At 40.4% G+C, this 23,493-nt stretch overlaps 1 protein-coding gene across 1 annotated transcript in view; it reads right to left on the bottom strand.

Moving 5' to 3' along the window:
• Nucleotides 1-519: 519 nt before the first annotated feature.
• Nucleotides 520-23,493, bottom strand: part of pip4k2aa (phosphatidylinositol-5-phosphate 4-kinase, type II, alpha a) — a 35,986-nt gene continuing 13,012 nt past the window's right edge. Inside the window, exons 2-10 of the mRNA XM_028569067.1 lie at nucleotides 15,032-15,129; nucleotides 14,794-14,890; nucleotides 12,766-12,918; nucleotides 10,952-11,098; nucleotides 10,452-10,490; nucleotides 2,614-2,727; nucleotides 2,202-2,442; nucleotides 1,366-1,469; nucleotides 520-1,233 (exon numbers count right to left, since the gene is read on the bottom strand). Of these exons, the coding sequence (XP_028424868.1) occupies nucleotides 1,153-1,233; nucleotides 1,366-1,469; nucleotides 2,202-2,442; nucleotides 2,614-2,727; nucleotides 10,452-10,490; nucleotides 10,952-11,098; nucleotides 12,766-12,918; nucleotides 14,794-14,890; nucleotides 15,032-15,129 (1,074 nt within the window). The 3' untranslated portion in view covers nucleotides 520-1,152. The remainder of the gene's footprint in view (nucleotides 1,234-1,365; nucleotides 1,470-2,201; nucleotides 2,443-2,613; nucleotides 2,728-10,451; nucleotides 10,491-10,951; nucleotides 11,099-12,765; nucleotides 12,919-14,793; nucleotides 14,891-15,031; nucleotides 15,130-23,493) is intronic.

Genomic DNA, 23,493 nt, shown 5'->3' with positions numbered 1-23,493 from the left:
TTTCAATCGGACACCCTATATGAAGACATAACTCTTAATCACTACAGCCACACAATACTTCTGGGTCATTCCCTGCCACAGGAACAGAAACCAGGCCTACATTACAATGCCCAAACGTATTCAGAGGGAATGCAAGTAAACAACACTTACTGTGTGCTCAAATCCCTCTTCTTCTCATTTAAAAAGGTACGTATCCTTCCCTTAATCATTCTTAAATCACTGTGCATCACAACAAAGCGAAAGGGATAAAGCACTGACAACCACTGAGGTGCAACTAGGCTGGAAACAAAGCATCATAACTTACTGCAACAAGTGAACTCATCTTAGCTAATGAGACGTGTTTGTTGTGAGTGCGTGGCAAGAGGATAACCCAGAAGCTCATTTCATTAACTGTACACAAAGGAACGGCTGGGGTTGGGGTGGCGTCTAAAGGGTGAGTGTCGCAGGAGGAACCCCAATGGGAAGATCTGTTTGGCTGAGGCGGCGGCGGCGGCGGCGGGGGGGGGGGGGGGGGGGGGGTCTTGCTGTGGGCTTGTTGGAAGACTGCTTCCCACTTCCTGAAATAAAGCAATTGCATTAGGCGAGGCTCCACGTGAACTTCCTCGTTACAACCCGCTTAAGCCTTCTCCTTGCAAGAGGGACCTCACCTTGTGCCGTAATCTGACCTGTGCACTCCCCTTGATCTCACACTATACACATCATACCCTCGCGTTTAACTCCCCCTAAACATCACAGGGGGGGAAGACAAATACAAACATGAAAATAAAAAAAAAATGCAGGGTGCTGGATGTTCCCACATAAACGATACAGACAAAAACAAATTATATAAAAAAAAAAAAAATGACTTGGACGCTTGCTTTCAACACCCTTGTCACTCAGAGTAACACATGAACAAAAGTCAACAGAGGAGAGGTTAAATGTAAACGAATGATGTTTTTTTTTATAGCTGCAGAGCGTGGCACTCCACTGAAAGAGAGAAGAAACAAACAGTGATGAGGAGAAAGCATGAAGGAGAGTGATACAAAGCCATCTGAGCACCTTATTAATTCAGCCTCTCGATGGCTTTTCTCTCCATCACTTCTCTTCCCCGCACTACTCCCCACTTGCCCTCCCTTTCCCATGTGCCTCTGTGCCCCCTGTCGCTCCTGGAGGCTATGACAGAATAGTGGTGATGAAATCGTGAAACCTCTTTGAGTACTGCTCTGGGTTGACTGTGGAGATCTCCGCTCCGGCCTGTAGAGGGACACAGAGACGACGGTCACTCACCACATGCAGTATATTTGTCTTGTAACTCCAGTCAGTGTTATGCTTATAATTAGTGTTTGAACAGAACCATTCAAATTGTTCTTTTATGCAGCTACATACCCCATGTTTGACAGTCTTGGCGGCGTGAGCCGCTTTCTTCTTGGCATCGTAATGCTGCAGGATGTCTATGATAGCCATGAAGTAAACTTCCTTCCTGGGAGCACCTGAAGTTTAAAATAAACGCACCCTGGATGAGAATCTATGTATACATAGAATCTATGTATATCTGCAGTGTCATCAGGCAAAATCAAGGCAAACAAAAACCTTCTGAGAGCAGCAGGTTTGACAACTAGAATGAGAACTAAAATACCCAGTAGGGGGAGCTCTTAGTACTGTATATATTATTTAGCTGTTAAATACAACCCTCACATTGCAAGGGTTGTATTCAGACATGTATAAAGTACTAGAGTACTAAGTGCTCTATCAAAGAAAAAGTGACTTGAGTAGAAGTCGAAGTGCTCTTTAAGCACCACACTTAAGTGGAAGTACTAAAGTATAAAAAAAAATGTTGTATTTAAGTATTGCAAGTAGTTTATTTTAAAATGTACTACTCGAGTACTGGAAGTAAAAGTACAAGTATTGTGTTATGTAGTTAGTAAAGAAAGCAGTCAAAAGTTGGAATATCATATTGTTTATATTATTTCAAATGTTTAGCCTAACAAGTAACGAGGCAGCACATAAAAAAAATGTATCGGAGTAAAAGTATTAAACTCATTGAAAATATGTACTGAAGTAAAGATACTCCAGTAGAGTACAGGCACAGCCTTTTAGTACTTAAGTACATTAGTGAAGTAGTTCTACTTTGTTACTACACATCTCTGGTTGTATTTAACATTGTATTCTAAGCCGTTTTTCAGGCTTAGAATACAATGTTAAACATGCATCTGGCTACTCACTATCGTTGCTTTTGATGGCGTAGACGTCAATAGCGGGATCAAACTCTCCAGGTGACAGATGCTTAGTGCTGTCCAGGGTGTTGCTGGGGCTGTCGGGAGGCGTTCCAATGCCCCCTCCGTCACTCTCGCCCTCCTCCTCGGCCTCATTGTCCTCGCTCTCCACCTCTTCCTGCTCGGCTCGCTCCACATCGTGGATCCCCACCAGCAGACTGTAGTCCATGAGCTTCAGCTGGGCCAGGAACTGAGGACGATGGCAGATGGTGGGACAGTAGCCAAATAAAAGCAAGTGAGGAGTGTTTAAGGCGGAGGAAGATAGCATAGCATAAAGAAAGAGAAAATGTATTAATGCAGACAGAAAGGGGTGACACTGAGGGACAGGTGGGCTTTTTCTGTCATTTTCATTAACACATACCTCCACATCTTTCCTAAGCTTCTCCAGGAACATTTTCTTGTTCTCCCCGTCAATGTAGATCTTCTGCCCATCATTGATGAAGTCATTGTCCTTGTAGGTTGGCAGCTCCTTGGCCTGCCCATTAGTATTGGAGATTAGCGGCCACATAAACAACAGTCAAAACCACAACACTAGACTGTCAAAACTATGGCATGGTACTGCAGGCCAGCAGACCTGGGCAAAAATGTGACAGAATTCTGGTGCTTAAATTGGTTGTTAATTTTTCTTTTAGAAGAGGAGTAAGTGTCCATTAACATCAGTTCATCCAATCACACACATTTGAATCCTTAAATATATTTGGTCAAAAATTGACTAGAAAAAAAAGATTTACTAAAAGCATTAACACCAGCATCAGTGTTCTTCATCCTTTTCCCCCAGAGTACTTAAAGAATATTAACGATTAAATATACTGTATACATCATTACACAAGACTAAGAAATAGCAACTATAAGAATTAAGGGGTATTTCAAAATGCGTGATGACAAAGATTAATTCTAATCTTAGATATTAGTTATGCCGACAGTGTGTTTAACTGTATCTGCCCAACAAGACAACCCTGCATGTTGAAATACCCTGTTGTCATAAATGAGACTTGGAGCCTGTGGTTTGTTCGATCCGCCTGTCTTGATTCAGCCAAATACAACACTTATTACTAGTCAAATGAGTTGGCTGACATAGTACAGGCAGTCTGTCCAAACCAAGGCTGACTGTGTAAAACTGTACATGCAGCATGCTCGCAGCAGGGTACAGATCCATCTGATGCACTTGTTTGTTTATTTCCCATATTGTTTACAGTGAAATGTATTCACTTCTCAGTACCATGAAACACAGGGGACTCAGCATCTATGAGGCACATTGCACAGCAGTTTAGACAGCTTTTGAAATGCATCTGGTAGATCTATACACTTTGTGTCATGAAAAAAAGGACGTCCAACTCAAAGCCATGAAACGCCCTTGTTGGCACTGGGCTGGTCTCCGAAAAAGCATCCCGTTCTTTACTCTACAGAGTATATCCCTCCTTGAGACAAATTATACAATCATTGTTCATGTAAGATGCTTCTCGGAAACCAGACTTTGGTTTGCATCTAATTTAAACTCTTTTTATAACTCTGTAAAGCCAGCGCACTGTATCTTTGGGATGGATGCCCACTATTCCGCCTACAAGCAGAATGAAGGAGATTCCTATTTTAGTGTCTATCTACTGGGATTAATTCATGTTTTAACCAGGCTGCTGCACAACTGCCAGCAGCCTGAATGGGGGAGAGGTGTTATGCGCGGAGTGACAGAGGCCTAGTTCTGAGTCACTGAGGAGAAAGAGAGCAGGACATGAGGTAACAGGGCAGCAGCAACAGTTTAGCTGCTAGAGTGTTTCTATGGCAGCAGGAGAAGAGCAGCAACACAACAGCACTTTGTAGCACTAGAATGAGCTTGGACAGCACACACCGACACACATACATACACATAGATTACACCTTAACACAGACCAAGACAGGAATACTTCTCACAAGACATTTGAGCACATATATATACAGACATAGACCTCCAATTTGGAAGAAATATGGGATGTCCAACTTGCTAGACTAAATATAGATGCAACATAAAAAGTAAATGAGGACACAACATAAGGCTGACTGCAAAGAGTGGTCATAACCTGAAAGCTTTCCGCAGGCCTGTCTCCTAAACCGACACCACAACTCTTACATTCATCCATCTTTTTTTACACTGTCAACAGTCTTTTCTATTTCCATGTTGTGCATTCTCAGTCTTTCCAACTGGTTCATTAAGTCTTATGCTTTCTCCCAGTCATGCATGGGATTCTATCAGTGGGCCTGTTACTGATATTCTCTATTACAACTGCAGTGAAATGTGTCCGACTCTTTGATTGCTGCACTACACCGAGGAAGTAAATAGAAAAACAGAAAGATATATTAGAGGCAGGAAGAAAGGGTGTGTTGCTGATGAGGCTTGTAATGCTGTGTGAAAGGTGAATTTCTCCCGACCTTAGAAAAAGTCTCTAATTTCTTTTCTATGTCAGCTGGTTGGAAAATGGATCTTGGCCTTTGGCAACGTTGATGTCTTGCTGTCTCAGAAGAACTTGTGGTATGCTAATACGTTTTTTTTTTTTTACACCTTTGTATCCAGTTTAATTCCCACTGATATGTTGTCAGGCGCAGTTTAACATCCACCAGCAGGTTACATATCAGTGATAAGCAGTTCGTAAATGATGAGCTCTGACTTAGACAGAATTTGACTGAACCGTTTATCATTAACTTTTTGTCACTGTAAACTTTATTTATCTAGCAATGTCATATTAATACTTTGATCAGCTAATAGCAATTCAGCAGGTTCATATCAACCACATGCAAGGCAACATTGATCAAGCACTTCATGTGTTTTTTTTAGCATTGTTATTGTCGAACACAGTATAAGCTGTGTTTATCATTTATCACTGTTTGGGATGTGAATGAGAACAACATGCTCTTGAAAACAAAACTGTTTTGGAGTATGTAAATTGGGCATAAACAATATAAAAAAACGTCCTACAAATAGTTTGCACCTAAATTGTTTCGTCAAATGTTCCCTTTAATGACCAAACTATATCTGCCTCTATACTAAAAGCAACATATCTGAAACCATTATGCTGGACGGTTTTTTTTGTGGGGAAAAAACAAACTAGAAACAAATTTGGGAAATGAGACACAGGTAACCATTCTCACTCAAGGATGCCAACAATGCTGATTTATAAAACGCTTATTATCTGAGGGGGCTGTAAAAACAAGACCAGTCACACTGCTTTTGGTCCGATGACCAGTGCATACTATACAGCCTTTTAAAAAACAAAATAAAACAACACAACAAACCAGACTCATCTTTTAGACTAGCTTTAAACTAATGTCCCAATGCACCAGCTAATCTACTGCTTAACATATTTTATTCAACAAAACAAAGAGGTTTGGCTGCAGTGGGGTGCAAGATTAGGTGCATGGTGCAGATTGGGTGCCCCAGAGCCAGGCCACATAACCTGCACGCTATCGTCTTGGGACGGGTTCTCTCCATTACAGGCTACATTACAGCTTGCTTTTAACTTAACTTGCTTTGAACTCTTTCAAAACTATTCCTCACCGATTTAGAAGACAAATCGAAATGTGCACTCTGTTTTATACACTGCTGTGGTTAGGGTACACAGGTCTGTTAATGCGGTCTGCTGATCAATTTTTACTAATGCGGTCTGCTTATCAATTTTTACCGCAGAACATAGTAGAATTTTGTGGAACTCACTTAGTTTTAGTGTTTTACTTGGAATAAAAATAGCAACAAAGCAAGGAAGTTCTCTTTCTGAAATTAATCAACTGTCCATGAATTAAACAAGTATGTTCTTTCTCTTTCCATTTCCGGTTCCTGAATTTTATTTTGACCCCACATGTCCTTCCCATTCATGCCACCTTTTATTCCTCCACTTTTTGCTCTACGGTGTTTCCGATATATGTTGGTGCTGTTGAGCGAATGGTGGGAACAAAAACAAACTGTCTGGGAAAACTAAACGGAACTTGCTGACAAGTTACGCAAAAGGTGACTGTAAATGGATGAGTGTGCAAAATATGGCTTTGAAATAACAGTGTATCAGCTTGGACAAGACGAGGAAACGAAAATGCCCGGTCGTACAAAAAAATAACAATAAGATTGGTTTAATAGATCATGCCTGGTATATGAGCCCTGGTTCTCTTACATCTCTTACGTGTTTCATGGCGCAGTAAAAGCGCGTGGCAATCCGCAGTGTTTGCAGCCTTTGCTGAACGTTACCAGATTTGGGCCGCGGGGGCACATCCTCTGGTTGGGGCGGCTGCTAGAAAAGGGGGAGCGAGGGAGGGACGGTAGGGGTGGAGGAGAGGAGAGAAGAAAGGAGAGAGGAAGGAAGTTGGAAGTAAAGGCAAAGTGTTTAAAATGTAACAGAACACAATTGTTTTTCAAATTGGTAGAGGGTTGGAAAGGGCATAAACGCAAAAGATCCGTATAAAATTAATTATAATTCTTAGTTGTCTTTACAATATATCAACTGTGTCCAACAGGAATATACAATGACGATGTACTGTAAATAAATCATTTTTGCAGTTATACTATTTCCATGCTCTTAGTGTCATTAATCAATAAGATTTATATTTAATGTATGCATGACTCTGGTCTGCCTACACTGGTATTATGACGGTTTCCTGGCATAAATGCCTGGTAGAAAAAGGAAGCAGCCTGCAGCGCTACTCTAAGGAGGCTAGGAGCTGAAATTACGAAGAGCAAGGAATCAACCGTAAACTAATTTGCAGTCAATAAACCTATATTCTGCCAAACATCTATTCAGGTGTGGCACTATTTCCAAGGGATTACAATTAGTGGATAAGGGGCTACTAAATAAATTTCAAGGCAGTTCACACTCAGTCATACAAGGGAGATACCAGCAGGTGCATGGCGTGAGGAGAGAGTAAACAACAAACAACTGTAGCAGATAGCTACTGAGCAGAGACCGAGTGGAGACAGGTGGAATTCCACAAACCAAGGACCATAACATACAAACAAAACCTCTATATTTTCCAGGTCACATAAATACTGCAATCGCACGAATGACCTACCCTAGCATTTGATAAATTGTGGGTCAGTCTCCAAAATCGGTCTTGGACAGGTTTTTTGTGGTTAACCACAAAGAAAGTGAAGTAAAAGAAAGTAACTGGTATGATGTGATGGGCCTAAGGGAGACCAAATCCACGTAGTTCGGGCTCTAATTAACATAATTTGAGAGTAAAACAAATTAAACCCACTGATCATCTGCTTGGTGAAATGTTGTACATAAAATGTGTCAGAAAGCCAACGGCTGCTGTTTGATAGCCAAACCCTGAGACAACAGCTACTAAGAACCGCAAAATGTATTTTATGAAAATAAAAACACGTCATATGTGGGTAGAACAGAACATGTCCACAATGTGCAAAAGAATGGAGCTGGTGTTCATACACAACAGAATGTGTCAGCAATAATGTAACTTCAAAAAAGATGCAGAAAAACAATATAGGCTATACCATGCAGATGCATGCATGAAAGGGAGAGGGTCATGCAGTCAGAAGAGAACCCTTCCGTGCTTGTTGTTTGTGTGTGTGTGAAACACTTTTTTTGTACACCCACCCACACACACACACACCCCCACACACACTGTACCTTCTGAACAAAACTCAATGACTTTCCTTTCATTTGGCATGATGCACCATCTTCTTCATTTTACTGGTCAACTGCAGTGTGTGTGAGTGTTCACACTAGTGTTGGTGTAGTGTTCACATACTGGACTTATTCATAGCCACTTGAGCCCTAGCAGTAGTTAACTGCAGGCTCATTTTAGCATGTCTGTAACTGTGTGTATGTACAAAAGTGTTTCATATGGAGAAACCAGCATGTCTCTCGTCAGATCCTCGTCTTTGATGTCTGAGTCTTAGTTGTCTCTCTGAGACCTGTTGTAAGTTGGATGTGAACGTGTGTGCACATTAAAAAGTATGTGTGATCATGTACTGTATTTTGTATTCTGCATGAGAGTAAAAACAGTGAAAGGCTTTACTTATGGCGGCAATTACTGTACAATGCTTACTGTATTAGCTGCATTTCACTGTAAGGTAAAACAACCACAGAATTCCCCAGAGACTAACAGCAATGACTTATGTTTGAGTTAAGAGTCAGTGTTGGAAAATAACATTTATTAGATAGCTTGGCAAAAATGCCTCCTGTTGCTTCTCTATTGCTAGTAATTGGTGTTTTACACAGTTGAGCCGCAGACAAAAAAAAAAAAAAAAAAAAAAGGTCACACAGGAGCCTCACGTGTGTTAAAACCTCAGCACCTTTGTTTTTCCATTCACCTGTTTTAACCCCAATAATGTTTTGTTTCTTCTTCCATTTACAGTAGGCTATATTTAGTTCGGGGATTCCCTGGTCTTCCATGCCTCATTGCATGGTGCCCCACAATTAAGCCCCTGTAAAACACGGTGGAAAGTTTTAAACCCTTCTGGGTCAAAACTGTAATGCTCTCATATAAAAACCCTTTTCATGGTCAGACAAACTTTTGCAGAACAATGTGTGGACACATGCAATGAAAAACAAAACACTTTGGACAATCATCCCCATCCAAACCTAGTGAACTGACAGGTCAAATGAACAGTGGTCCAAAGTCATAGTGTTTAAGGACGCTGTCAGCCATTTAAAAGGCCATAATTCTATAAAAAAAAAATACTGTTTATTTATATTTGCTAAAATACCCATTCTTATTGCTAGCTAATCCAATTTTAACAGGAAGCACAGTAAACCATCAGGGACTTCACAATTTCAGGGACACAATTCATTTTTGACAGGTGACTGTCCATGCAGCCAAGAGCATAAACCATTTATGTTTTCTCATCATCAGGATTGATACTTCTCGTTGCAGCCGAGAGAAAAGGGTCCAAGGACGAGCGTTGACGCACACACACACACACACACAACACACACAACACACACACACACACACACACACACACACACACACACACACACACACACACACACACACACACACACACACACACACACACACACACACACACACACACACACACACACACACACACACACACACACAGGACTACTCAAAATCATGAGACATCTGATCAAATAAAACTCTAAACCCAACATATACCCAGACACACACTCAATCTTTCTCACACAGACAGCAGGCAGGGGAACTGATGGAACAGCAGAAGCGAGGTTAGAGGGGATGAAGCAAATTAAAGAGACACAAATAGCGTGCAGGGAAAGGGAATGGGGTGATGAAGTAGGTGCTACCTGAAGGAGATGGATATTTGCTACGGTCATCCCCACCCAAAGGGAAATAAAAGCAGACACCAACGTTTTGTTAGTGTGACCATTTGGGTGATGACAGTAGGTCTGGAATTGTCTGAAGCTGTGTCGGATATTCAAACCACTGGAAACACAGTTTGTTCTCTCTCTCATTCTCTAATTGTCCACATGGCTTTTAATGGACTTTTAATGGACGTGGAGTTCAATCAGAATAACTGACTCATTTTCAGTACACGGCATCAGTGTTTTAACTACTTGAAAGATGGTACGTATTTGTAAAAAAAAAAACTATTTAACTGCCCTTGTTCTTTGTACTAAAATTACACCAGAACGAGATGCCAGCGATGCGCAAGTGTTATGGAAGTGCCCATCTGTTCAATCCACACCGACTCCAACCTCCACTGTCATCAAAACCAGCTGTTGTTTCAGCAATGCGCCTCCTGATGTGCTGAAAGAACAGCGGCATGTTTAATGGACAAAAATACTTTTCGAGTGAACTACATGAAAAGTAATACAAAAAGAACATGGAAATTGTTTATGTTGACGGAGTCACTTGTTTTATTTCCTTCACAAAATATAGAAAGTGGGAGATTGTGAAGTGGAAGTGTCCCCTTGGAATCCCAAAAAAAAGACTAGGGAGGATATAAAAAGTGGTTTGTGTATTGATATGCAATAAGGTTGTGTCGGTGTGGATACAGCACATCAGTTGTGAGAGCCAGATGAGGATATTCCATCGACGCTTTAAAAACACACTGGCAGTGTGGACTGTCTTGTTTCTTTTTATGTTTTGACATTGTTCTAATTGTTGTGTTAGTTTGATGCCTTTGTTTACTTTGCTTTTAAATTGTAGCACTCAGAATTAATATTATTGTCTCTTTAAAGCGTACAGTAAAGTTGTGTGGGTATGTAACAGTGGATCCCGGCTCACGGCAGGTAACTGTACCTTCTCCTTGTCGCTGGCCTCTCTTGCCACAGTGGAACCCTAGAAACAAAAGAAAGGAAATGACTCTCCATAAAACTGTTGTTAGTAGAAACACAGGAAAGTGTTGCTGTAGTCTTTCCCTCACCGCCCTACTTATACTCATTCCTGCAGATACTCATAACCCTTGTGCATGTCTGAACACAGAAGCTCACCCTATAAGGCATGCAAGGTGCAATGGCTTAAAATGGATTAAAACAGCTTCACTCTGTTCTGAACGCTTATTACCCAATAAATGATCCCTCTTATGTTAACCTTGTTTGGACAACTTTGGTTATACAGTATTTACAAATGATTGTTTAGAGGCTTAACTTGTACATGAGCTTTTACAAAATATTACAAACAGGCCTATCTTGGGGGGGGAGACTCAAAAACTATCAAATAAACATTATTTTTTGTTCTTGCACCAAAAGCTCAGAGGACCAGTGAAAACAGGCCCTTTTTTATCCATTTTCCCCTCCTACCTTGAGATCGTATTTTTTGTAGACGGAAAGGCGGTGAGAGAAGACATTGCGTGTAACAATCATGTAGGTCTCATCTCCATCCACGGTGAGCCGGTAAATCCCCAGAAACTGAGGCAGCAGTGTGTTGCCATGGCACTCCACGATGAACTACCAAAAGAAAGTGAGGAATATGAATTTATTGCCCTTTTATGGTCACAATGGCCCGCATTAAAATAGAGGGGAGACGGTAAGAAATTGACGAAGAAATGTTATAAAGCACAATGTGATCCCTTTAAGACTTGGGGCCCTATTTTAACAATCTGAAACGCAAGTATGAAACGTGAAACGCAAGTAGCTTTGTGGGTGGATCTCGGGTGCTGTTGCTATTATACCGGCGGGATAAATGACTCTTGTGCCCGATGCAAATCTAAAATGGGTTGGTCTGAAGTAGCTAGGTGTGGTTTGGGCGTAACGTGAAAATAACCAATCAGAGCGTCATCTCACATTCCCTTCAAGAGCAGGCGCGCTTGTTCCATGGTGGATTGCTATTATAACGGCGGATTTGCCTGGCGCACGCCAGTGGGAGCTGTCCAGGATGTGGCAAAGTAATAAATGCCCGTCTTGGCCGGGTGGCGATGTTGGTGCGGCCTCTCGGGTGCATCTCTGGCGCATCTCCTCCTCTAAGTCTGGAGAGGATTGCTGCAGCCATGGAGCGTAGCGCATCGCGCATTACTCCCGGACCAGATTCCGCCGGAGCGTCAACATCACATCTCCTTAATTCCTCTAATATTTCCTCATTTATGTCATCAACACATCCATGATTCATGGAAATGTTGTGTAAAACACAACAAGCCACAAAGAATGCTGTGACTTTTTGAGGACTGTAAAGTGCCTGCTGATCTATCCAAACACCTGAAGCAAATTTTCAGTAATATTTTTCTTTGTAATTATGTATGGTTTGCAAAAATGGGAACTGCTGCGTCCGTTTAGATGAGAGAAGTGTATGCGCGTTGTGCACACGCTACATTATGGCCAAGCATGCGCCCCTAAAATAGCATGTGACTAAGGCGCCACTGACTTTAGACCAGGTTTTTCCTGGTCTGTGGCAGAATTGTTTTCTGAAACTGCAAAATAGCACCAGGTAACGTTTGCGCCGGAACACGCCTCCTCTTTTCGCTGAACCGCCCCCCGGGAGCGCAAATACATTCCCTAATTTACAGACGTGCGTCTGTGGAGGGAAAAGTCCGCTGTGCGTCGGGTGCAAAATAGGAATGATGCATGCGTCGGTGTACAAAGGCAATTGCGCTGAGTGCAAGATAGGGCCCTTAGTGTCATTCTGTGATAAAAAGACAGAGATAAATAGAGGGCTCTAACATACTGAAACAACTGTCCTGGGATATCATATACATCTGTACCCTGACACTTTTTGAAATGTATTGACCAATCCAAAATCAACAAGTAGCAAAAGTTGTAAAATTGCATCACTGATGTTGACGCACTGGGTAAAAGGTGCTTGGCTTGTGCGTGCTGTAGGCCTGTGTGTCAGTTTGTAATGCAGGTTGACAAAAAGGAGTATAGACACATTTTAAAATGATGCATGTGTGTTTATAATGTAGTCCCATTTTTTACTAGTTCCTTCAAACAAATAAGAGAGAAAGACTCTGAAGTGTCTCTGAAGTCCTGTGTGAAAAGATGTGTTTGTATCAGAAGAGGGTTTTAATGGGGTAGAATTCTGTTTCTGAGGTGTTTAAAGTCTACCAAGGACACACAAGTTTAGAAAGCCTATCTTATGGAAGAATCAAGGCTTGCATTTATATACAATATTGTAAGATCACCTGATGATATTTCTTCAGAATGTTATGCATCTCTGCAACATCCTCGCTGCTGATGGTCTTGATGACGTAGCGTTTGTCATAAGAGGTATGGAAGCGGGCCCCACTCCGTCCCTGGGCCTCACTGTTCAAGGGAGCACTGCGTGTCAGAGAGTTCTGAAAACACATAGAGCAAAGATAGAAGGTACTGAATAATGTTTATCAGGATGTACACACTGAGATATGATCAGCAGTCACACTTGTTGCATGTGCATTATTTGCACTGCCTTCAGAAAGCCAAGATAAAGATCGGTCTGTCTCACTAAATACCAAAAACATTTAGTTGAAAAATGCTTATTTAACTATGAGTCAGAATCCACATTAACCCTGTTGTTGTCGGACCATCTTCCACTCTCCAGTCTAAACATGTGGGGTTCTGACCACTACGCCTGCTCCCTTTCCAAACCCCCACCCACACACCCACACACCCACACACCCACACACCCACACACCCACACACACACACACACACACACAGCTGCTGACCAGACTTTGGAGCTCAACAGTAACCTGATCCAACACCCCTGGCTCAATGCCTCATTCTCCAAGAATTCCTCTTGTCCTCTGCCCTCAGCTCACTCTCCACTCTTCAAGTCATAGGCTGTATTGCTTGTATTGCAAAGTGAGGACTAACCTATAAGGTGAAACCTAAAGAGGAGGACCTTTAGCACGTAACCCGTACGAACATGTACCTAAACACCAGATCTGATTTGCGTTTCCACCGCAGACTGTACTCTTAAATGTAGTCGGGGTTGTTAATGGATGGTAAGAGCCGTGGAGAGCCTTGCACTGAGAAACAAGCTGAAAAACCTTTTTAGTCTTCACTGCTCCATCCGGCTCCCGCTTTATTTCTTCTTTACCGACGATGCAGAGGAACGCCTAGCTCCACCTTTTAGTTTCGGATTAGTGTGCTAGGTACCTCAACAGAGGGGTATAAAAAAAAAAAAATGAAAAGAGTGGAGTGGTTCTATTGGTACCATTCACAACTTTTGACAACGGAAACGCAAAAATAACTGTTCTAATGTGTAACAAACTTTACCGGACTGCTTGGTGGAAACGAGGCATTAGAAGCCTACTTACAGTCCAGGTCTTGGTGTAAAATTGAAGTGTTTTGTGTCACAGGCTGAATATGTTAAAGAGGTCCTTTGCTTGAGGCTGGCATAATGAAAAGCTTTTAAAGTAAAACACTAATGTTTTTGTTTTATTTAGTCATTTTCTCCAACAGGTATTTATTATAATGTAGGGAAAAAGGTTAATCTGTTTGCACTTCAGTTACCCTCCCAAAACTTAATTTCATACTGCTAGCAGTGCTCATTAAAACTAATGGTTACTGTGCATGTCATCAAAAGAGCCTGCAGTTTGTGGTACCCATTGGCTGTTAGTAATGAGGAATATTACCTATGTAATTAAAAATAATACCAACAGGCTTTTAGAGCAAGGCAAAACCGATAAACCTTTTTGACCACAATGTGTCTAGTGCCTCATGAAGGAAATAGTTTAATGTTGAGAATGTCACGACATTCCTTTGCACTGGCCAGTGTCTTAACACCCCCAACTGCCCACTCACTGCAGCCAGCCGAACCCTAATGTAAACATGAGAGAAGGACAGCTGCACTGAGCTGGGACACAACCACCTCTAAATACTGCAACTCATTGCCTGCACTGGTAGAGGGGATTTACTAGGGAGTGGAAAATAAAGTAAATCAAGGCTATAACCAAGAGGGAAAGGAAAAAGCACAACAATTCCCTAGTTAAAACTGTGATCAAATTAGTTTTGAAATAGTGTTTTAATGAGCTTGTAGCACCAGAGGGTTACATTTATTGGTTCCATAAGGTTCAGATACATTTAAGGATAATGTGTTGCCTGTATAATCATCACTTTTTAAGAGTTGGCACTCTTTCACGCGGCAATTCACACTAATCTAGTACTACAAAGATAACAAAAAAATATTTGACCCATAAGTGGTAGTAATGTTGCTAGGCTTTTCATACCAAGAAGTCCTGATCATCAATGCCAAACCTCTCCCTGAGGTTTCGAAACACCAGAGGGCAGTACTCCTTGAACTTGAAATGGCTGGGCATGTTCTCCCTGTGTGTGTATAAAAAAAGAAGAAAAAACAGAGAAAAATACAAGTGATGGAGTTTATGAGATGTTTTAGGTCCTAAATAATATTTCACAGAATGTTTTGTGAAATACAAAAATTATGTAATATATTTAAGAAGACCTTACTTGTTGAAGAGGTGGTTGTCCACTTTGATCTTAGAATAGGCCTTGAAGTCGTCTGGCATGAGCATGATGGGAATCTGAACATGGCTTAACTCATTTATCTGGGTAGGGAAAAAAACAGAAAGAAGGGGAGATCAGTGATGTATCTACTAACACAAAGCAGTCTAAAACATGTCGGTAAAATCACATGTCACATTAGAAATGCTGGAAGTTAGGAATTTAAGCCTTGGGATATTGAGGGAAAAAAAAGAGCATCTCACTGAGGCAAGCCCTAGACAAAGCTTTATTTGTATAGCACATTTCAGCAACAGGGCAATTCAAAGTGCTTTACATAAAACATTAAAGAGCAGTTAGAAGACAATTAAAAACAATTTAAAAACATTAATAAACAAATTAAAAACATTAAAATATAAGAATAAAATTGATAGTGCGGTATAAGAAATTAACCCTTGTGTTGTCCTTCGGGTCACCGGGACCCAAAGGACAACACAAGGGTTATGTACTTCCGTTTATTTTGTTGAGAATTGCTCTCTAAAACCTGTCTCTTGTAAAGTAAGTTAGAAAGTTTGTTTCTAGAGCACATTTAAACACAGTTTAAGCTGGCCAAAATGTTGTACAAACAAGCACTAAGGTGCTGTATTAACCCTTGTTTTGTCCTTTGGGTCACAAGGACCCGAAGGACCACACAAGGGTTAAAGTTAATAAAATAGATTATTTAAAGAAAAGCAACATCAAAAAGATAGGTCTTTAGCTTAGATTTAAAAGAACGGAGTTCCAGCGGACCTACAGGTTTCTGGGAGTTTGTTCCAAAGATGTGGAGCATAAAAACTGAACGCTGCTTTCCCCTGTTTAGTTCTGACTCTGGGGACAACAAGTAGACCTGTCCCGGACCACCTGAGAGGTCTGGTTGAGTCATAATGTAGTAGCAGATCAGTAATGTATTTTGGCCCTAAACCGTTTAGTGATTTATAAACCAGTAAAAGTATTTTGAAATCAATTCTTTGAGGCACTGGAAGCCAGTGTAGAGACTTCAGTACTGGAGTGATGTGATCCACTTTCTTGGTTTTAGTGAGGACTCGAGCAGCAGCGTTGAATGAATGCTAAGACGCCACTCGGTGTTTGTTAAACCTATTAATGTTGATTAACGTCACTTTTCCTTCTCGGATAACTGTGTAAAATGTGGTGTGTTGCAAAATGAAACAAAAAAAGCAACCATAACAGGCACGAGGAAGAACTAAGGAGGTTTTTCACCCAATCAAAGAAGCCCTATGACAAGTTATTAGGGCAAATTTATGATTCAGGCCAAGAGATCTGGTTCAGGTCATCAATCAATACCAATCTTCGGCATAGAACACCTGGTGATGGCAGCAGTTCGCAGATTCTCAGGATGATGTAGCCTACGGGGTTAAAGGACAGCTGAAGGGGAAAGGCAAGTGGAAATGTTGCCAGAACTGCTGAAGCTTTAAGGTGTTTTTAATGTACAGATAAGGACAAGATGACAGGATGAGGACTTGCAGAGAGGAGTGTGAGTGAGAGTGAGTAAAGAGAGAGAGAGAGAGAGAGAGAGAGAGAGAGAGAGAGAGAGAGAGAGAGAGAGAGAGAGAGAGTATGTATGTACTGTAGGAGTACAAGGATGATTATGTGTCACTCCTGCAGGCAAGATAATCTTAATATCCTGGTGTCTGTGATGCACTGCCATTTCCTAATCTTCTAGTTTGAGTGTGTTCACAATGCAAGACTAGATAATCACTTTTCTTTCTTTGCGTGATGTCTAGGGGTGTAAAGATTCACCGATACGAATCGGTATCTGATTGCATTATCACAGATACGGCTACATCGATACACGGACCCCTGCATCGGTCCAAATGGACCGAGATTCGGCCGAAGGCCCGGTTCTAGCGTTACAAATCGGTTGACTGAAGCTTTGCTGTCAATTCAACGAAGCTGCTGCGGTGTGCGCAATGCTGTTGAAAGAGATCGGGGGGGGGTGTTTATGTGTGACTGAGACAAAAGCCTCACGATGTGTGTGATGGCAGGGATCAGCCAATCAGTGCCTTTGTTTGGGTTTGTAGAAAACTATAATATATAAAACTATATATTGGATATTGTAATTTGTACCAGCTGCGGTCTGTGAGTCATCCATCCATGTGTGTGTTTTATAAACATGTGAGTAGACTGGTATAAATATAGATCGTATTTGGGTGTATTAAGTTTATACTGACGTAAGATGTTCAATTACATTAGCATAAAAGTCCGCTAGCCGCATGCTAATGCTCACAACATTTATATTGTGCTCACATGTATACCCACATAATACTGTATGATTATTATTGGAGTGCTCAGAATTACTGTGTAACGTGGACCTGTGTTTGAGTTACTGTCTCTAAGATTTCAGCAGCAAGGAGGCAGTTTCATTTAACATGGAGCTGATGTGGATTTTATTTGATTATAAGTGGTTAGCTAATTAAATTGAAGTTACAGTGTATACTATTAGCATGTCCTAGCTTCGCTATTCCCTGGTCCCTTTTACAAAATATATATTTATTTGAAGGTAGGCAATGCTTATTTTATAGAATTGTCTTATTTTAATTTATAATGAGAAATGAATGTGTGTAAACAAATATTAACTGTATCTATCACATTAAATCGTATCTCATCATATCGCACCGAATCTTTACAACATCAAACCAAATCGCACTGAATCGTTTCATATTGAAATGTATCGTCCCTTAATTGTATCGTCTGCATGCATCTACATTAGGGATAGTCGGATTATCGGCCCGTTTTTTGGCAGTTTGCAGATTATTGATATTGCCGTTTAATTTGCCTGATAACCGATAAAGGTAATTGATTAAAAAGTGCGCTACTTTGGCTCCACTACAGCTCTGTGTCCGTCCCTCTGCTTCGGTTTCACTCCCCACCAAGTCGGACTTAATATCCCGCCCACAACACTATCTGACTATCTTTTACTGTGTATTATGTTGAAAGTAAGGCCTACTAATTTATTAAATAATTGCCTAAAGCATATAAAAGTTTTTTTTTTTTGTAACATTCCAAAATCTTAATTTTGACGTAAACATGTTTATTTCTACTGTAAATATATGGGTTCCAAATATTGGTTTCATAAATTAATAATCTGTATCATATCGGCCTTGAAAAACAGGTATCGGTCGATCCCTAATCTAAAGTGCTTCTCTCCCTATAAAAAAGGGAGAGAAGCACACCCCTACTGATGACATTTCTCTTTATGTGCATAACTTAAATGACCGATAAATAGTAAATACAAAAAAAAAAACATAAATAAATATTGTATGATAAAAATGTTTTTTAACAATGTTAACAACAGTTAGTGAGTGTGGCATTAGTTAAAATAAAGCATTAATCTTTTCTATGCTCACATCTTACTCTCTTATCAGATAAATTATGTGTCACAAAAAATTGAGGACAATTAAGGCAGTGTTAGAACCACTAAAGTTTACCTTGAGTTTCCAGAGTGGTTATGTTTTATGTTTTTATGAAAATACATAAACAAAAAGACGTTGTGGACTATCCGGTGATTTACACTTAACACTTTATTATATGACTTACATGATTATAATTGGTTACACATTTATGGTCATGATCAAACAAAATGCAAAATTACAGAACACTTCAATAAACCTTGCACACTGAGTAAACAGCGGGCTTCTTACACATATGGGACATTGCTGCAATACGTAGACCTGACATGTGCTGTGACTCAGGCACAGCTTGATACAAATATGATATGTGTGGGGTGGGTGTGTGTGTGTGTGTGTGTTGGGCTGCAGGCAGGAGTGCTGGCAGATTGCTTGAATCTATTAATAACCTGTCATTCCACCAAGCACACTTGCAATGTAGGTACACTGAATGAACTGAAACACTAAAAAATTTGATTGACAATAACAATCAAGAAACATGCCTCTGTGTGTGTGTGTGTGTGTGTGTGTGTGTGTGTGTGTGTGTGTGTGTGTGTGTGTGTGTGTGTGTGTGTGTGTGTTCTGTCTACAGTCCAGTCCCAAATGTAGTTTAAGCTTTATACATTGCTCACAGCTAGGAGTGTGCAGACAGACAAGAGGTGGTGTCATAATATCCCAATTCCAGCAGCTGCATTAAAGAAAGCAGCCAATATTTTTACCTTTGCGGATTGACTATGGCCCTGTAATGCTGCAGGAGTATTAGAGCAGATGGTACAGAGAATGGCCACAGCATGATTGACTAACCCATGAAAGCATTTGGCATACTTCCGGTGGTCATTAAGAAGTGTGCCTTCGACATGTTTGTGATCAGCTCATAATTAGATTTTTTTTTTTTTTTATCAATACACTACTACATGGCTAAGGCTTTAAATTGTATGATTACAGCTAGCTTACAAAAACCGACGGATTATGATTAACAGGTTGACCTTGGAAGAGAACCTACTTGATCCTATGGCCTCTTAAATCAGTATATTTTTGTGGCCCAATTGCCTAAAGGACTGCCAAATAGTCAGTAAGACATTGACTTATAAGTTAACTGCCAAGTCAGATATCCGGGGCTAGTTCCCCAAACAATGGTTAAGTGTGTAATCTATGCCTTTTTACTTTGCCACTGGTCTACTCTTGTGATTGATGTAATTTTTGTGACCAGGTAGATGAGATAGTACTCAGGATGTTGACGGCAGTGGGGATGGCAGCACAAATATTGCAAAATTAATATATAATTACTAGAGAAATAATTATGAAATTAGCAACATCAAAAGTCTGTTTTCCAGATTGAGCAATTACTGGCCAGGCCGATTATAATACAATATTCTATACAATATATTATCAGAATCTTTTTTTTTTAATATGATAAAATGAATACATCTTAAAATGAGCTACTTTGGCTCTGATGCAGCCGGCCTTTCTCTGTCTGTAGTCACCATTCTGGAGTCTCAATCAGTGTCCTGCCCACAGCACTATCTAATTGGTTATATGTCCCAAGTAACAGCCTATCAGCACCACTGAAGGCTGCTGTGCCTCAGACCGTCAAAGCTGCGACCGGAGCTATGTGTCGAACATAAGGTAGCAGACATTGCTGAAGTTGCAATAAACTTCACAATTCTCTACGCTGAATTTGCAAAAACAATCAAGTGTTTCCGCTCGTAATGTTTTGCCGTCACAGCAATAAAAAAAAAAAAAACTAACCCACTGCAAAAGCTGTAAGTAGTAAAGCTTACATAACAGAATTGTTGAATCTGTTTTGTTACGAGGACTCATCAATAAATACAATGTGTGTAAAAAAAAAAACTGACCCACTGGCTTGACTGGTCAAATGTAAAACAAATCTTAATGCTGAAGTCTGCAAAAGCTTGTCCAATGATGTGCAAAGGTCTGCCTTTGTACACTATTACAACTTTGCCTTTTACCAGCTCAGCAAACATGCATAAATTGTGCACAGTAGCATTTCAGGAATAAGGCTGTTTACTTTGCGTACAGCACTTTAATGTTGTCTTACTACAGATGAGAGCTACAATTCAAACTTTAAATATCCTCTGGGATTATTGTAAGCTTTTAAGCAAATGAAAAGAGAAGAAACATGAACGTAGAATTAGTGTGCATCGTGTGCAACAGAAGATAAATTAACAGGAAGAAAACCCAATAAGATAAAGACAGAAAAAAAACAGAGAAAAAAAGAAGGTAGCGTATCTGAAAAGAGAGGAAAGCATGAGGAGAAAAAAGAAGATATGGAAAGGAGGGTATTAGAGAGACAGAGCAAGCAGAGGATCCAAGTCCACAGACGCCATATCCGAGTAGGTTTCAGTGCCCTGGTGTGACAGGCACCACCGTCACAGTGATGCTATAGCACAGATGCATCCTGGGTACTCAGTGGGGAGATGTCGCCTAATCAACAAAGCTGTGTTTCACACAAGCGCAGAGACAATGCCTGATCTTATGCAGGCCCACACAAATGGTGTGAAAATGTCTGTTAGATAAAAAGATGTATGTTTCGTTACCATAAGTAGGCCCAGAAAGCAATGTGCATCAGTTTGAAATATCCCCAAACTCCACTTCTGCAAGTATTTTGTACTGTTACTGTTTTAGTAGCAAATGTTCCTCTTCCTAAAATTAAATTCATGCTAACCTAAAAAACTGTAAACACAGCACAAGTGAGAGTCTAAGCCAGAATGACTAACTATTTTCACAATATGTTTTGCTTTGACAGTCACTATTATGTACCATTTTTTTTAGTTTGGATGGTAGGTACAGCAATGATTTCTAACACTGTTGCATTGACCTGCTGCCTACAGTTTTTGCAGACACCTACATGGAGGTACAACTTATCCAGTACATCGCCATGACCGTCCCCTGGAGTACCCTACATCAAGTAAATTAGTACTCCTATTTCATCTGCTAGGCTCTTGTCATCATTTCTATTTTCAGCAAAGTGTAGCTCTTATGTTTTGTTTTATCAGATGCCTCCAGCATTTCTCACTATCTTCCTGCAGCTATCAAACTTGCAGACAAATTTCACACCACCACTTCCTGTTTGTCTCCATGGTGATGATGACTGGTTTTCCGGCCCAGTGTGAAGCAAGCGTGTGTTTTTGCTCCATTGGACAGGAAGTTGGTGAAGAGAGCGTGCTCTGTCAGCAGCATGGCATAGGCTTATCTTGTTGAACAATGACAATGATAGATGACTCGCTCTTAGCAGATGGCAATCCAATGATAGTGTATACGGCAGTGAGATTGTAACAAAATCTGGATCTAATAATACAAAGGACTAGGTCATTTCTTAGGTGCAAGATATAGAAAGGTAATGAAAATACAGAGAGAAACCTTTCCCAAAGGAAAGAAGCAAGACTAATCAGGCATGCCACCAGGAGGGAGGGGGACGTTTGACATAGAACAGGAAAACTTTGACCGTCATGTTTTTCTATATTGTGTGCTCCATGGTTCACTTGCTTCAGTGTCACCAATACATGAAAAAAAAGAAGCCTGGATTGGTCCTCATCCATTTACTAACTGCAAATCCCATATAGCTTAATATCTTACTTTACAAACTGTAATTCAACAAAGCCACAATGTAGCCACAATTACAAGAAAACAGAATCGATCGCAAATGACATTCTATATTTCATCAGCCTTTTAATGCAACAGCCCTGTTCTCTACCCATTTTAACATTCCCACATCTTACTTTTCGGTCCCAATTAGGGCTGGGCAATATATCGATATTGTGATATAAGACTAGATATCATTGTCTCAAGCTTATGGGTATATTTTCAATTAGACAGGTGTCACCCCAGTACAATCTTTTGTCATGAGTCCAGACAGACACTTTTTAAATGTATACAGCTAAACGTTGCCCTCTGCTCTTGCAATTTGTCCTTTAAGGTAGCATAAAACCAACATGGACCAATGCCAATTAAAAAATAATAATATTAGTGGTTTAATTGAAGACACACAACAGCCAATATGGGAGATTTATAACCTCAGAAGAGGAGCCGACTTTTTAAGACAAACATGTCTTAAAAGGCAAATCGTAAATGTAAAGATAAACCGAAGCGTTGGGAAAACTTTTAACAGGTGAGAGCCAGACAGAGAGGAGAGAGAGAACAGCATCATCATATAATATACAGTAAGCTTGTTTTCCATTGGAGTCCTCTTACAGCATGCCCAATGTGCTAGTGTCAAGCTGTCAATGATGTGGGGGAAATGGGACATGTGCTCAGAAGAAACGACTTCTTGATAGCATGCAGTGCAAGTGTGCACTTCCTCTATGCCAATTTACAAGACAATACCGTCTAAGTGGCTCTAATTAAAGTGTAATCAAGACTGACTGATCATCCAATTAAGCAATATGTAGAGGAGTAAACATACAAGGAGGGAGTGTGGTTTTGCAATCTGGTAAAAGCTGTGCTCCAATCAATGCAGCACAGCAGTATTTGCTGACATATTTTTATAAAGCAACAGCTTCCAAACTAATCAGCCTACACATCAAAATGTTTTCTCAAGTAACACACACAAAGTCACCTACTTAATATATCATCAGTCCTGCACTTTTAAGGCATGGCTCAAATACACAAACACCACTGAGCTTTAATCAATTTATGTGCTGGAATATCTGTTGACCACAACATGACAGACGACATATAAACCACAACGATAATCATATGCAGAATACACCCAGCTAAATGGAGATATGCCCTTTAACAGGCAGATAGTGAGCATCAAAGGTCACATATAGCTGTAGTACATTGTATTACATGTGGACTCGCCCTTTCACTAACCACTTAACAAGGCTATTACATCATCACCTGACCTGTTAAGAATCCCAGGACCATTCATAGTACGTTGCAATTTTAACAATATCCACATAAATAAGAATAAATCTTTCCCTAGAAACCAAATCAAGACCTTTTAGGTGGAAAGCCCTAAACAGAACAACAACGCTATCTGGGTGTGGGTATCACAGATTAATTGGC

This window comes from Perca flavescens, chromosome 22 (assembly GCF_004354835.1).
Source record: "Perca flavescens isolate YP-PL-M2 chromosome 22, PFLA_1.0, whole genome shotgun sequence".
Lineage (NCBI taxonomy): Eukaryota > Metazoa > Chordata > Actinopteri > Perciformes > Percidae > Perca > Perca flavescens.
Note: the sequence above shows the minus strand (reverse complement) of the source record. Positions and strands in the feature narration are given on the sequence as shown.